This window comes from Alternaria viburni (genome assembly GCF_023758015.1).
Source record: "Alternaria viburni strain BMP 2772 chromosome Unknown scaffold_3, whole genome shotgun sequence".
Lineage (NCBI taxonomy): Eukaryota > Fungi > Ascomycota > Dothideomycetes > Pleosporales > Pleosporaceae > Alternaria > Alternaria viburni.
This window is the reverse complement of record NW_026055772.1, coordinates 1,100,113-1,114,987: the sequence shown is the minus strand read 5'-3', so window position 1 is coordinate 1,114,987 and position 14,875 is coordinate 1,100,113. Positions and strand designations below refer to the sequence as shown.

The 14,875-nt window shown below is 53.1% G+C and overlaps 6 protein-coding genes across 6 annotated transcripts; 4 read left to right on the top strand and 2 right to left on the bottom strand.

The window, feature by feature from the left end:
- Positions 1-248: 248 nt before the first annotated feature.
- On the top strand, positions 249-1,824 carry J4E79_001996 (uncharacterized protein; the record flags this gene model as incomplete). The annotated part of the gene is made up of 4 exons (XM_049350900.1): positions 249-270; positions 389-472; positions 540-1,445; positions 1,595-1,824. 4 exons carry the CDS (start codon positions 249-251, stop codon positions 1,822-1,824), a joined length of 1,242 nt encoding a protein of 413 aa, XP_049214739.1.
- Positions 1,825-3,010: 1,186 nt separating this feature from the next.
- Positions 3,011-6,740, top strand: J4E79_001995 (uncharacterized protein; the record flags this gene model as incomplete). Its single annotated transcript, XM_049350899.1, has 6 exons — positions 3,011-4,893; positions 5,079-5,172; positions 5,357-5,697; positions 5,747-6,307; positions 6,360-6,555; positions 6,618-6,740. 6 exons carry the CDS (start codon positions 3,011-3,013, stop codon positions 6,738-6,740), a joined length of 3,198 nt encoding a protein of 1,065 aa, XP_049214738.1.
- Positions 6,741-8,090: 1,350 nt separating this feature from the next.
- Positions 8,091-9,886, bottom strand: J4E79_001994 (uncharacterized protein; the record flags this gene model as incomplete). Its single annotated transcript, XM_049350898.1, has 2 exons — positions 8,091-8,217; positions 8,286-9,886. 2 exons carry the CDS (start codon positions 9,884-9,886, stop codon positions 8,091-8,093), a joined length of 1,728 nt encoding a protein of 575 aa, XP_049214737.1.
- A 584-nt stretch (positions 9,887-10,470) lies between these two features.
- Positions 10,471-11,225, top strand: J4E79_001993 (uncharacterized protein; the record flags this gene model as incomplete). Its single annotated transcript, XM_049350897.1, has 5 exons — positions 10,471-10,541; positions 10,624-10,734; positions 10,785-10,821; positions 10,911-11,004; positions 11,053-11,225. The coding sequence occupies 5 exons, from the start codon at positions 10,471-10,473 to the stop codon at positions 11,223-11,225; spliced, it is 486 nt and encodes a 161-aa protein (XP_049214736.1).
- Positions 11,226-11,491: 266 nt separating this feature from the next.
- On the bottom strand, positions 11,492-11,964 carry J4E79_001992 (uncharacterized protein; the record flags this gene model as incomplete). The annotated part of the gene is made up of 2 exons (XM_049350896.1): positions 11,492-11,884; positions 11,935-11,964. 2 exons carry the CDS (start codon positions 11,962-11,964, stop codon positions 11,492-11,494), a joined length of 423 nt encoding a protein of 140 aa, XP_049214735.1.
- Positions 11,965-12,126: 162 nt separating this feature from the next.
- J4E79_001991 (uncharacterized protein) lies at positions 12,127-14,686 on the top strand (the record flags this gene model as incomplete). Its single annotated transcript, XM_049350895.1, has 2 exons — positions 12,127-12,181; positions 12,231-14,686. 2 exons carry the CDS (start codon positions 12,127-12,129, stop codon positions 14,684-14,686), a joined length of 2,511 nt encoding a protein of 836 aa, XP_049214734.1.
- Positions 14,687-14,875: the final 189 nt, after the last annotated feature.

Below are 14,875 nucleotides of genomic sequence, written 5' to 3'. Positions count from 1 at the left end.
CACAAATACGAGCTCGAAAATGTAACTCAAATGACCACGAATGCAGTTTCCTTACTGAAGGTAATTGATTCAGGAACAAGCAAAGCAGGTCGAGTGTGACGTTGTCAGGCGATCATCGTCATTGGGCTCTGGCTAAGCGAAAGCTCGAAAGCACCCCACTGAGGGGCTGGTCTGAACACAGGAACGACCTCGCGCACCACTCCAATTCTAGCTCCTAGACCATCTTCCCACACTCAACTATACTCAAGATGGCCGAAACAGCAGCTGTCGGTAAGCTCGATCCTTGTCCGCTATAAATGCCATCGACATGAGAAGCTATGCAGACGAAAATAGCTTCGACCTCAGTTTTGTGCTGGCAATGAGTCGCAGAAGCTAACCCATATTGCAGACTACACTCTGGCGAACCCAGATACTATCACCAAGTACAAGGTCGCCGCCGACATCTCCCAGAAAGTCCTCAAGGAGGTCTCCGGTACGACGCTCCCCACACCTGCGCTCGTTTCCCGCGCGTAAACACGAACATAAACTGACCAGTCCAGGATGGATCGCCGCTGATGCCAGCATTGTCGAGCTCTGTGAGCGCGGTGACAAGCTCCTAGACGAGGAGGTCGCCAAGGTCTACAAGGGCAAGAAGGTCCTCAAGGGCATTGGACACTGCACCACCATCTCGCCGAGCGCCTACATCACCCCGTACACACCGCTCAAGACCGATGCCGAGGAAGCCGCGGTCACACTGAAGGAGGGAGAGGTCGTCAAGATCCAGCTCGGTGCACAGATCGATGGCTTCTGCGCAATCGTTTGCGACAATGTCATTGTCGGAGCTGCCGACGAGGTCACCGGAAGGGAGGCAGATCTCATTCTGGCCACACACTACGCGAACGAGCTTCTGCTGAGGTTGATGGTACCCCCAGGCTTGGTTCCCCACGGCGATGAGGAGGAGCAAAAGAAGGCTGCGTCAAAGAAGGCCTACACTCAGAGCCAAATGACCAACATGCTTGAGAAGGTTGTCAAGGCATACGGTTGCAACCTCGTCGAGAGCACTACCATCTGGCAATTCGACCACAACGAGATCGAGTCCAAGAAGAAGATCATTCTTGCGCCCGGCGAGGGTGTCAGAGGAGAGGGTCTCCCTGAGGTCGGCGAAGTGTGGGGTGTTGAGATGGGTGTCAGTCTCGGAAGCGGCAAGGTCAAGAGCAACAGCAACAGGACCACTCTGCACCGACGTACAGCCACCACCTACCAGCTCAAGCGCCCTACCTCGCGAAGCCTGTTGTCTGAGGTTGTCAAGAAGTTCGGCACTTTCCCCTTCAGTCTGCGCCAGCTTGAGGACGAGAAGGCTGCCAAGGTTGGTGTTGTCGAATGTGTCCGCACGGGTGTGCTCCGCCAGTACGAAGTTGTCGTTGACAAGGACAACCAGCCCGTAGCTAGGTTGTTCAGCACTGTTGGTAAGTCCGAGGATTCCCCTGCTCTGTCTGTGCACGGAGATGCCCGATATTGGCCGATGTGGTCGATTGCTCGATCTCCATATTTCCACCCTCGTTCGCTTGATTGCGAAGGATTATGAAACCTGCTTCAGTAGCTAACATTTTAACAGCGATCACCAAGAACGGCATGCAGCGTCTGGCTCAACCCGCTGCCATCGACACCTCCAAGTACAAGTCTGACAAGAAGATTGAGGACGAGGAGATCCTCAAGATTCTCGAACAGCCCATTGGAAAGACTTCGACAAAGAAGAACAAGAAGAAGAAGAAGAAGCCCGCCAAGAAGGCCGCTGACGGCGGTGCTGCTCCTGCCGAAGAGGAGGAAAGTGACGACGAGGAGTAGACGCAGCTTGCGGAGACCTTGACGCCATACCCGCCTCTCGACTATGAGCCTGGATGACACGGACCTTTTTGGTGACTGCAGAAAACGGCAGGATCGGAAAGAAAATCGGCAAAAGACCCAGGTCTGATGTGCTTTGTCTTGTGCTCATGCACTTGATCAAGTAGAAGCGATAACAATCCAAAAAAAACAGACACCTATTTACCGGCCAGCATTTTTCGCTTCTCATGCGTGATATTGAGTAATGTAGGATCTGATAGCTAACACGCGCGCATTCAAGGAGTTACGGACGGCTCACGGACTGAGATCGTACCAGGTGGTCTGGGGAGTCTTTGACAGACGAACACAACTTTATTTCCCTTATGTTTAAGCGACCGTGGACGCGCCATCAATGGCTGTCAATGCAGAAGGGGCTTTTTGTTTTCGATGTATCTATGGTGAAGGGCGGAGCGGATGTTGGGCGGCTTCGCGTCATTGTTCTTGTCTTCGGTTTATCTTGTCCACCCGTCATGTTATTGTCCCCCCTAAACGCCGAACATGGCAAATGGAGAGAAGCTACAAGAGATCCATGGCTATGTTGTTCGCTACGGCACACGAAAGCTATGGTGCTCTGCGTGGATAGCCAAGCATGGTGTAGAGTGAGGTAAAGCATGGAACAGAATTTACCCCTGAGTAGATCATGCAAAGACAGGATTGTGCTATAGAGATTTATCGAAGTGAAGTCAGGAACAATGTCAATAATATCATCTCTATTCAGGCGCGCGCCCACGTATTGTACGACCAGATCCGCAAGTGGCGATTGGTGAAGGTGAACTTGGGCACGTCAGGGAAAAAGCGGACAAGAGATCGTGGATTCTTTGGTATCGTTGCACCAACATCGCACCCCGCCTTTGTCAGAACTGAAAAAACAATCCGACAATCGAAGAAGCTTCCGGCTATTCATATGTTCCATTCCTGACGACAGTAAGACACGGCGATGTTTGCGCATGCGTAGGGGGCTGACATAATAAGAAGGTCCGTCCAAGCGTCCAGGGCACCCTCGAACAACCTTCAGCGACTCTCATTCCTGCACTACCGACCCACAACGACGGGCACGGCATTGCGGCGTGTAAATTCTCGGACAACACGTGAAGTAAGCCTAACCGTCTTCGTGATTATTATAGCGCGCTGACCAAACTGTAGTTTCGCCATGCCGGCCCTCCGCAAGTCTCTCCGGGAGTCGCGCGACTTCAAATCGCAACAAAGGTCCAGCACCACGCCCTACGCCTCACCCACCGGCACCCCGAGCGAGCACGTCAACGAGAAGAAACAGCGTTCAATTACCGAGTGGACTGAACCCCAACCGCAAACTCTGGCCCCATCGTTCGAAGAGCACGGGTTTGCGCGGCACGGCGTCTTGGAGAACATGGCCCCCCTCGGTGTCCCTCCAAAGGCCAAGGACAAGCAGCGCGCGCGCGCTCTCGACGGACCGGCTGCTCGAAATTCGCTATTGGGCAAGAGCTTGGGTTTCGGTGGTGACGAGGTTGGGTCGACGCCAGAGGTCACTCCAGCTCCTGAGCTCGAGCCTGACGACTCGGAGCGGCAGGAGGAGGAAGAGATGCAGGCCGCCTTCCCGATCCTAGAAGACGACGAGGATGACGACTACGAGCCCGCGACAAAACCGAAGAAGAAAGTGAAGGTGTCGAAAACTCCCGTCAGGGGCAAGACCCCAGTGCAGAGCAAGACACCTGTCAACGGCAAGACGCCCACATCGAAAATCGGTCACACCAAGAGCGCCTCGGTTTCCGCGAGCCCGGCAGTACAGGCAGTCTCCATGTCGGAGCCAGTTGAGGCTGCGACTCAGCGCATTCAGATTGCGGTCAACGATGCGATTTCTAAAGCCAACAGCAACTCAGGCAAGCGCTACGTGGGCATTGCCTTGAGGCGCGCCTACGAGCAGAGCAAAATTGATTCCAACTTGGCAGACGCAATCGAATCAGTTATTCAAAGAAACAGCACCAATGCGCAGATGGTCCGATTTCGCAGGTTCATCAAGCAATTCAAGCAAGAGGAAAAGGCGAGGATGGGCTTGGGCAAGAACGGGCGCTTTGACCAGCAATCCGCGATGAATCACGGAGCTTCATTCTTCAGTCAGCAACCATCTCCTAGGGCTAGTAGTGAAATTGTTCCTGATGACTCTGCCTCCGCCGTCAACGACTACCAAGATCGAAAGTTCATGGACTCTACTAATTCGGCTACAAGCTTTTCGCACAAAGCATTGCAATCAGCTCTTGACCAAAATTCCGGTCAAGCACCTCACCCATTCAGCAGCGCACCCGCTCTTCCAGCCACCGCGGATACCTCAAATGAGTCAACGCCGAGACAGCCGTCCAAGTCGCCCAGGAAACGAACCGCTACCAACGGAACCCGGGCCCAGGATTCTGCAATGGATGTGGAAGGAGGATTGTCGACCGGGGCACCCACTCCAGTAACGAGGACACCGGACACCGGTGGGAGCGATTCTGAGCTGTCGGACGTCAATGAAGAGATCGTCCAGAAAGGCCCTCCAGAGCCTGTGCAGGCCAACGGGAAACCCGCTGCACCTGCGCCTGTCGTGCCACCGAAGAAGGGAAAGAACATTGCGGCTGCGCGTGCTGCTAAAAAGATGAAAGGAAATGCCGGAAAGCTTTTTGGAAAGCATGCCTACAAGCAACAGCCACCAACTGCAGAACAGCAAGCGGAAGATGACCGAATCTATGAGATGCGAAAGGCTATGGTGGACCAGCAGCCTATTCGCAAGTTCGAGCAGTTCCCTCCCCCCGTCTCTGATGTTCGCTTTGATGACGAGATTCTTGAGACTGAGTCTCTGACCGACTCTCAAATCGCTGTGGGACCACCAGTTGATTCAGATCAACCACGACGCGCCGGACGAGTTCCAAATCATGGAACCAAGCGCCTGCGAGAGGATCCGTCGCGCTTCTCCTCACCTCAGTTTGAGCCTGCCATGTCGTCGCGTCCTTCAACGCCAGCAGTGGGGCCGGCACCTAAGCGGGTCAAGCTCACCAACGGGCAGGGCGCCAGGACAAAACGATCGTAAGTATTCCCAGTTTATTCTCTCAGCATCCTTGTCAATTTCTCGGCGTTGGTCGATGCATGTACCCGGTTCAGCACAGGGCTGTAAGCGTCGACTGAGCAAGCTCTACGTGTTTGCACGTGTTTGCATCGTACATTCCGTACATGTCATCAAATCATTACAAGGCTAACTGTTACACGTATAGGCCGGTCAAAAACCGAGACGCAGGACCTATTGCTGGTGTAGCCTTTACTGGTGGTGGCGGTTCGAGACAGTTGGGGCCTGATGACAATGACCCGGTAAGTGCCACTGGATTCCCGAAGCATCCAACCACACCATTCCTCTTCCACCACACAACTCATCAACAACAATTTCTCTTTTTCATCCCCAACATCAATGTTGCTCACTACAGACATCACGCCACTCAAATTTCCATATTCTCCTCCACTTTCTGTCCTTTCTTCACCTCTAACAGAATGTCAGAACTCGCCACAGTCAGAGAGCGACGACTTCTGCTCTGCGTGTAGAGGCGCAGGCGAGTTTGTGTGCTGCGAAAACTGCCCACGCGTCTTTCACCTTCTCTGCTGCGATCCGCCGCGAACAGAGGTTCCAGATGGAGCGTTCTACTGTTATGAGTGCAACACGAAGTTCGCTGCATCCGACGATGCCGCAGAGTCGTATCCTAGCCTGGGTCCCCTCTTCAGCAAGCTTGAGCGCACAAATCCTCGCGCGTTTGCTCTACCTTCTGATATTCAAAATAACTTCGAGGGCGTTTCTGCACGTCCCGACGGCTCGTATTTTGAGGAGGTCAAGAAGTTTCCACTGTAAGTGTGACGCGTCCTGTCGCGTGATTTGGCACTAACATCACAACAGAGCGAAGAACAGTGGCTATGGCTACCAGAAGCCTGAATACACCAGACTTATTGATGCTGACCACAAAGTCATTTTATGCACGCAGTGCGGAGTGTCGAGCGGCCACAAGCGTCAAATGCTGAAGTGTGACTTTTGTCACGCGTACTGGCACTTGGACTGCGTCGACCCGCCTCTCGCTAACCCACCACACATCAGCCTTGAGGCATCGCAGCGGGATGCCTGGAGGTGTCCTCGGCATATCGAACATGACCTTCGCAGCGGTTTACTGCTGCAGAACGACCTGAGTTCCAAAGATGGGGATTCTGAAATGGCCGATGCCGCGCCGGTAACTCGGGTGCCACGCAGAGTGCGAGTGCGCAAGCAACCCGAATATGTCGAGCCCACCTTTTCACGTGGCATGCGCAACAATGGCTTGATCGATATCACTAACGATCCCGACGACGACACTGATGGCGAAGGCAATTATGTGTTTGGTGACAACGATCCCAAGGATGTCAACTCCAAGGTCTTCCGTGTTCCGGAGAAGGGAGTCATCCTTGACTTCGTCAGCAAGGTCAAGAGGTATACACAGTCACATCAGCAGCTCATTAAACTAGTCACTAACACATTGCAGTGGCCGTGTAGTCAAGAAGGCCGAAGCCCGCAAGCCCGCAGAGGCTGCATCACAGCGCAGAGCGTCCATGCAAAATTTCCTTGCGCACAACTTCCAGCAGCAGCAAGCAGCACTATCTCTGGCACAGCTGGCAAACAAGACACCAGAGATGAACCTGGGTGAGGGCACAGTTCAAGCGCTCATCCTCGGTCTCACTGTAAGACAACCTGTGGCCCACCGGCCTTGTTTTGATCCTCGGCGCTAATCCACGTGAAACAGTCCGAAGCTCCCCCGGCCGTCATCACCGCCATGTCCAACGCAGACCCACCACCGCCCACTGATGACGAGCGCGCGCAGTTGAAGATGCTGCAGCAGCTCATTCAGCGTCGACTTGGAGCTTGATTCCTGCTCAAGCACACCGGATCTGAACCTAAACATTTAGCCTGGTTGTCGTGACGCCACCGCGCAACCTGGACCCATCTGGGCCCCCCACAACACTCCTCATGCACTCAACACCAAAGATTCCAACTCCGCCATACCATTCCAAGACATTGTCGTCAAGGTAGTGCATAGTTCCTAGGCTGTCCGTGGCGAAGTCTATGGGGATGCTCAGCCGTCAGCTCAGCCAACCCGCTCAACTTCCGTACTCGAACATGACACTTGTTCGCTAACGGACGCGCGGCACGGTCCTTGCCCGACACGTCAACGATTTTTGCTCTCTTTTTTCGAAAAAAAGCTCTCTCTGCCCCCATTCCCCGTACCTTGTTTCCGGCGGATCACCTGTTTTGCACACGATGCGCGAATTCAGCGCTCGCTCGTTCCCCCACCCATACGTCTTTGTTTGCCGGTACGGACAGCTATTTACTGCCAAGTCCCTGCGCGCTTTTGCCAGGGACGCTTTTCTTTCGCTGTACCACACAACTGCATAGCGAGGAGTTTCACACGGGGTACTACTTTGTACATTTTGAGCTCTTGGTGAGGAGCTTTTTTCGTTTTATCGTCCTTGTCTTCGGCGTTCTTCTGGGGGAGGGAAGCTGAACGCGTGGGCCAAAGTGTTAAACTTTCTTTCTCCCCCCTCCCGATGTTTGCGGGTTTGACCGGTTCCATGTTAACTAGTATACTTGCGAAGCTTGTATACTGGTTTCGAAACGGGAAGGGAGGGGAGGGTATCTGGATGCGGTATCTTAGGAAGACATGTAGTTTTAGTCGGTCTATGAACTGGGTGGATGCTGTGTCTATGACCTTTCTTGTGCCTCTGTGCAAATGAAGTTGACGTGAATGTGAACATGCGGCTCACTTACGTGAGAATCAATGAAGCAGAGCAGGAGACTTTGCGGACCAACTGGGGAATTCACCGGGTTCACCATGTCAGACACGTCGCACACAGTTGCACGATAAGCAGCGAACTAAGACTCAGGGCGACTGCTGATGGCCTATCGACCCCACTTCGTGTGTATACATCAATGAGGCTGCAACACAGAGCCTTTGACCGGAGAAAAACAAAACACAAACAAGGCGGGGGCGCATGGGAACATGTTGATTGGATATGATTTCATCTAACGATTCGGTCCCATTCGTCTGAGCCTAATGCGACAAGACAAGACAATAGAGGCCATGTGTGCTGGCACAAGCGGGAGCCTGGCTCTCGTGAAACCACGTTGCACGAATCATTTCAACTCATACTTCATCTCGTTCCGCAGGACGAGAGCTTCGGGGCACAGATGCGTGGAAGGGAGACGTCGGGTTCTTTGCTCAAGGCTTGCAGCGGCCGAAGTAGCGGGGGTACAGGCAGCAGTCGCGGACAGTGTGCTGCTTGCAGAGCCAGGCGAGGAAGCGCTCGAGACCGAGTCCGTAACCGCCGTGGGGCGAAGAACCGTATCTAGAGGGTTGTATTAGCGAATTTTGAACTCACGGATGGGTGTGTTGGTGGGTGGGTGGATGACTTACTTCCTCTGGTCGGTGTACCAGTAGTACGCTGCAGGATCGATACCTTCGCGTGCAAACGCACCCATCAACTCGTCGTAGTTGTCCATCCTCATACTGCCTCCAACAATTTCGCCAACACCAGGCATCAAGCAGTCGACGCTCTCGGTTACCCGCGCATCGTCCTTGTCTTTGAGCATGTAGAAGGCCTTGATCTCGGTGGGGAAGTGGGTCAAAAAGATGGGCCTGTTGATGATATCCGTCATACGACGCTCAGCAGCCTCAGCGATATCGTCACCGAACTTGTGCGGCTCGCCGTCTTCGTTGGGAATTTCGTGCTCGACAAGCCAGTCAATGGCGTCTTGGTACTTCATGCGCTTGAACGGTCGCTCCGGGAGTTGAAACTCTGGGTTGAGGTCCATGATGTATTGCTTGACGACAGGGTCGGCCATTGTGACTTCAAGGACGCGGCACATGACTTCTTCCAGGTGGTTGAGTAGGTCGTCGAAGTTGATGTAGTCGAGTTCGGCTTCGACGTGCGTGTACTCTGCTAGATGGCGGCGCGTGAGCGACTTCTCGGCGCGGAAAGACTTCTCGATACAGTAGACGTCGCCCATAGATGGAAGGCAGGTCTCGAGGTAGAGCTGGGAGGACTGTGTGAGGTAGGCTTCTTCGTTGTAGTAGCCGAATTTGAAGAGCGTGGCGCCGCCTTCGACCTGCGTCTGGACAAGCGCTGGCGGGCTGACCTTGCGTAATCGCATCTCCTTGTAGACTTGATTGAAGGCAAACTCAACGGCATCACGGACGATCATGACCTTGGAGGCTGTCTCTCCGCGGAGAGTGAGATGTCGCAGGTCAAGTAGTGTCGCGTGCTCAGTGTCTTTTGATACTCTGTTGGTGATGGCGTCGTCACCACCGGCCGCCTTCCATCCATCGTGGATCTTGTAGTAGTCGACGTGCAGTTCGCGGTTGTTGGGTGCGTGCGCGCCCTCTGGGATCTTCCTCAGCTCTCCGAAAATCTCCATGCTGGTCTCGCGGGTCAAGGTGAGGGCGTCGTAGGTCTTTGCGAGGTTTCCAGTGAAGATGACTTGCATCTGACCGTAGCCGTCTCTTAATGTAACGAACATAACGTCCTTTTGTCTTCGCTCACGATGTACACGACCAAAGACGCGTACACGTGTGCCCTTTGTGTCCTTGCCATCTCCCAGTGTAATCTTCTTCGCGTCGGTGTCGTCGAGCTTGATCTTGATGGGCGCTGGCAGGCTCTTGTCCTCTTCTATGACAATCTTCTTAGCCTCGTCTAGCACCTTGTTGCGGTCGTGCTCTTCCTTCATGCGCTGCGCAAGCAATTGTTGGTCCTTCTCCTGTTTCTTCTTCTGCGTCTTGGCGTAGTTGACGGCCTTCTTCATGGCCGACTTGGCGGCATCCTTCCATTCTAACCTCGATGTCGCGTCGGCGCCCTCTGCGATCTCGCCAGTGACACTCTTGCGGGTGAGGAACTTGGCTGTCTCGCCGCGGGTGAGGACAGCGTATCCGAGTGATTTGTAGGGCAGCGATTCGTCGCCGGTCTGCTCTGGGGTGTCGTGACCGACATCTTCGTCGATGTAGTAGGTGGCTTCGGCCATGGTTGCGGGATTGGGGTATCGTGTGGTGTTCAATGGGTGGTTGTTGCGCTCGGAAATATATTGGGTGGCCGCGGGGTGCTTGACTCACCCCTCCAAGGCTCCGTGCACGCCTATGTGAAGCGCGACATGTATCGATAAGGACCTATAGTTCCTGCGCCGCCTCCTTATCTGTCGGTGAAGAGTCATATCAATGCGTTTCCCATTGATAGAGAGCTCTATAGTGGGATCGCTTTCCCCGTCGGCTTACGAAGTGTTTCCAATGATCGCTCGTTGCCCAGATTGAACGTAATGCTTTGGTGCGACTTGACGGCTCACTCGTCTTACATCACAATCTGGATTTAACGCGCATACTCACATGATAGAAGGATTTGACATGATGCACGTCACATGTATGAGTGCATCTGTAACTTGGTACATGGGCTGACTGACTGCATTGGGGCATTGCAAACCAAGGCCGCTGTAATTCCGCGCTGACAAACGGAAGAACTCCGCTGCGTATTGTTGATTGTTTTGTCAATTATAAAAGTTACGCGATACAACAAGAGAAGTGCACTTGAAAATCAACATAGCATTCAGCTTGAACGATGGCCGATCCAAATCTCTACACGTATGCGTCTCCTCTGAAAGGCTACGAAGGCCTCAAGCCATTACCTGAGTACGTTGCCCCTTGAGATCTGTCCGTTACACAGCTCGAATGCTCTCACGTATCTAGATGAGACTGTTCTAATCTTGTACAGTGAGAGGGCTGAGGACGGGAAATCCTACGTAAACCCACCAGCCGAGAAGAAGAGCGAAGCATACAAGTCCTTTGTAGCTCCTATAACCAACGGGATTCGAGGAGGCTTTGAGTAAGTCCTGGGATTGAGATAAAGTTGTTTATGTATCTGACAACAACTAGCGTTCACATTTACTTCCTCCAGTCTGATAAAGAGGAGGTCAAGTTCGCCAACGAGCTGTGGGAACGGATACGCCGCGAATGTAGGTACAACATCCATACATACGACTTGCATGATTGCTGATACAGTACGAAGTCCCCGAGTTGCGCATCTACCGAGTATGGGATCGACCCATTGGTCCTCACCCTCTCGCCATGTTTGAAGTCAACATTTTCACGCCCGGTATGGACGGAGAGAACACACCTCTATGCCTATGCTAACGACGAGCAGAGCAATTCGGTGCTTTCATCCCCTGGCTCGTGATCAACAGGGGGCCATTGTCTGCACTGATTCATCCAAACACCGACGATGAGTTAAGAGACCATACTCAGAGAGCGACGTGGATGGGGCAACCGCTGCCTGTGAGCACAAAGATGTTCAAGAAGACGGCGGAGACATTGTAAGGGCAACTATGGGGGCTGCAATGTATAGATATAATTCAGTGGTATCTTCCGGTGCACCGCGCTCCATGAGAGTCTCCGTGGACTGGTGCCGCGTTTGACAGAGTTTCGTGGTCCAGGTCATCGTTGTGCCTTCTTCCAACGGCACTTCGCCTCCAGCTGCATACTCTTGATGCTGCCCGGGTGATCCCTCAAGATCAATCAATCGATACTCCATCGCACCAAAGTATTTCTTGTGCGTTTCATGCATTCGTAATAGCCGATGTTCCTCATACTTTGGTCTCGCCCTTCTTCTTCTTTTTGGTCTTCTTCGCCTTCTTCTTGTCTCGCTTCTTCAGTCCGCTCATGCCTGTCTTACATGCCTCGGCATACTTTGCATAGAAGGCGTCCAAGTCGTCTGGTTTCACCACCGTGCTCAATATTATCTTGGGGATGTCCTCTCTGTCGGTGCCTGCCTTCTTGTCGCTCCCGTTGTTGTGTGCGCGAATCAGGACAGGTAACGGCTCTTCAGGGTGTGTGTCCCATAATGGATCGTCGGCGACTTTGCTGGCTGGAGGAGGTGTAGCAGAGGTACCGAACGTCATGCGCTTCTGGACTAGGTAGACGCTGCCGTGGCCTTTGGTGCGCGTGTACTCGAAAAGATTGGCGAGCCGTGTGAAGAACTGCAAAGGTCAGTGTTGAACAGCCGCTTGCCTAATTGACTTGATCGTACCTCATCGTTGGTTAGGTGGTCTCGCGCCATGGTGAAAGTCGAGTGCTATGGTGCGCGCGCCATGTAGTAGTTGGTTGCATGGATGGTGGGATGCCCGCGGCCGTCCGTGTGGAGCGGAGACGCGGGGATTCTCTCACCCAAACTCCGACTTCTCGAACTTTTTTGCGACTCTACCGTCTCGACCATCTCAACATGCGCACAGCTTTCGGAGGGCCCAAACTGCCCGTGGAATTAAGAAACCAGTTCGGTAATATGTTCAACCGACTCTGGCAACATTTCAGTGCTAACATCAGCAGACCCAGCGAACAACAATCGACGAAATGGACCGCGCAATGGGCCACCGAATCGCAAAGACAAGCGCAAGGCCGATCGCGTAGAGAAGAAGCGCCAGAACAAGCAGGTCAGACGGCCATCACCATCGCATCCACACAATGGCCGCGGACCACGTCGTGAACCCGAGTCGGACGATGACGACGAGGAAGAGGAGATAGACTGGGACAACATCGAATCCGACGCCACACCACCCCCGATAGCTGAGAAGGAGTCGCCTAAACCGTTGAAGGGCATCCTCAAAGCGAAACCCTCACAGCCCAAGGACGCGTCGCCGCCGCCCCCTAAACTATCGCGCGCCGCACAGGAAAAGCTGGCGCAAGATGACGCTGAGATTGCAAAGTTGGAGAAGAGGCTAGGCGTGAAGAGCAAAAAGAGGTCCAAGGGAGCAGACGATGGTCTGGACGACATATTCGGCGACCTTGGAGATTTCAGTGACGAAGAGGATGCCCAACCTACAAAGAGGAAGAGGAAAGAGGACGACGATTGGCTCGCAAGCAAGAGGCGGAAAGCCTTGGGCCAGGAGTCCAGTGAGGAAGAGGACAGCGAGTCGGAAGGTTCCGCGTTTGACGAGGAGGACATGGACATGGAAGAGACAGGCTTCGACGAAGACGACGAGACTGAGGATGGTTCTGAAGACGACCTGGGCTCAGATGAGGACGACGACATGGAGGATGCAGAACCGGAAAAACCAAGTGTGCGAGAGAACCCATACATCGCCCCCGTGGCCGCGAACGCCCAACCGACCAAGTACATACCACCTGCGCTAAGAGCAGCCCCTGCTTCAGATACGGAGGCTTTACTGCGTCTCAAAAGGCAAATCCAGGGTCTCTTCAACAGGCTCTCAGAAGCCAACATTTTGTCTATTCTCAAAGAGATTGAGAACATCTACCAAAACAACCCCCGAGGCTACGTCAATAACACACTTGTCGACCTGCTCGTCGGCATGTTGTCAGATCCGACAGCTCTCCTCGATACGTTTCTGAACCTGCACGCTGGTTTCATCGCTGCGGTGTACAAAGTTATTGGACCCGATTTTGGCGCGCAAATAGTGGAACGTATTGTCGCAGAATTCGACCAACACTACCAACCGAACAAAGACGGCAATGGAAAGCAGACGGCAAACCTGATATCTGTAGTGGCGGAGCTGTACACATACCAGGTCATTGGAAGCAACATTGTCTTCGACTACATCCGATTCTTCCTCGATGAACTTACGGAGATCAATACCGAGCTCCTACTGAGAGTAGTCAGGGCATCAGGTCCGCAACTGCGACAAGATGATCCAACCTCACTCAAAGACATTGTCGTTTTACTGCAAAAGTCTGTGGCTAAAGTTGGGCAGAACAACCTACCCGTCAGAACAAAGTTTATGATCGAGACGATCAATGACCTCAAGAACAATAAGATGAAGACAGGCATAGCCAATTCCGCACTTTCAAGAGAGCATACGATACGGATGAAGAAGCAGTTGGGTACTCTGAATTCAAGAAACCTCCGAGCAACCGAGCCGCTACGCGTTGGTCTGAAGGACATCAAAGACACGGATAAAAGAGGCAAGTGGTGGCTAGTGGGAGCGAGTTGGCGTAATGAACCTGGAAACGAGGAGAAGCCCGAGGAGTCAAAGCAATCTGGCAAGACTTCAAGCACCGTCGATGTTGAGGACGACGATAGCGAAGTCGATCTCGTGCAACTTGCCCGCGAACACCGCATGAACACTGATATTCGACGCGCCATCTTCGTCTCTATCATGTCTGCCAGCGACTTCAAAGACGCTCAAATACGACTGAACAAGCTCAACCTCAAGAGATCGCAGGAGGCAGAAATTCCACGGGTCATTGTGCATTGCGCAGGCGCCGAGAAGACCTATAACCCATACTACACAGTCCTCGCCCGAAAGGTCTGTTCAGATCACAAGACACGAAAGAGTTTCCAATTTGCGCTATGGGATATCTTCAAGAGTCTAGGAGAGAAGCAAGATGGCGCAGATGACTCAGATGATGACGACGACGATGCAGGTGGTGACACATCTCTTCGCAAACTTGTCAACCAAGGCAAACTGTACGGAACACTGATCGGCCGGAAAGCTCTACCCATCACTAGCCTCAAGAACCTTAACTTCCCTTACTTGCAGCCAAAAACCAAGACGTTCATCGAAGTCTTGCTAGTCACGACGATTCTGGAGTCGTTCAAGGCATCCAAATCGAAGGACAAGCGAGACGAGCGGGCAGTTCGCGAAGTATTCGTGGAGGTGGACCAGGCTCCTGAGATGATTGCTGGGCTGCAGTTCTTCCTCAAGAAGACTGTCAGCAAGACAGAGATCGTCGAGAAGCATGAGAGAGAGACTGTTCGATGGGCTTGCAAGTCAATAATAGACATGTTGACGAGAGTATTGGCCACGACAACGTTGACGGAGGATTGAGAATAAGAAGGGATGAGTCATTGTCGCTACATATAGCCAGAATACCCTTGGTTTGCCATATAGAGTAATGCGATACCGGTTGCCGGGACACTGAGACGAAGATGTTACGGAGTAGATGTGAGGCACTTTGTCAGCTTGGCGCCACCCTTGACCCTACGGAAGCCGCATAGACCTTCCCGGCCGAGCTCC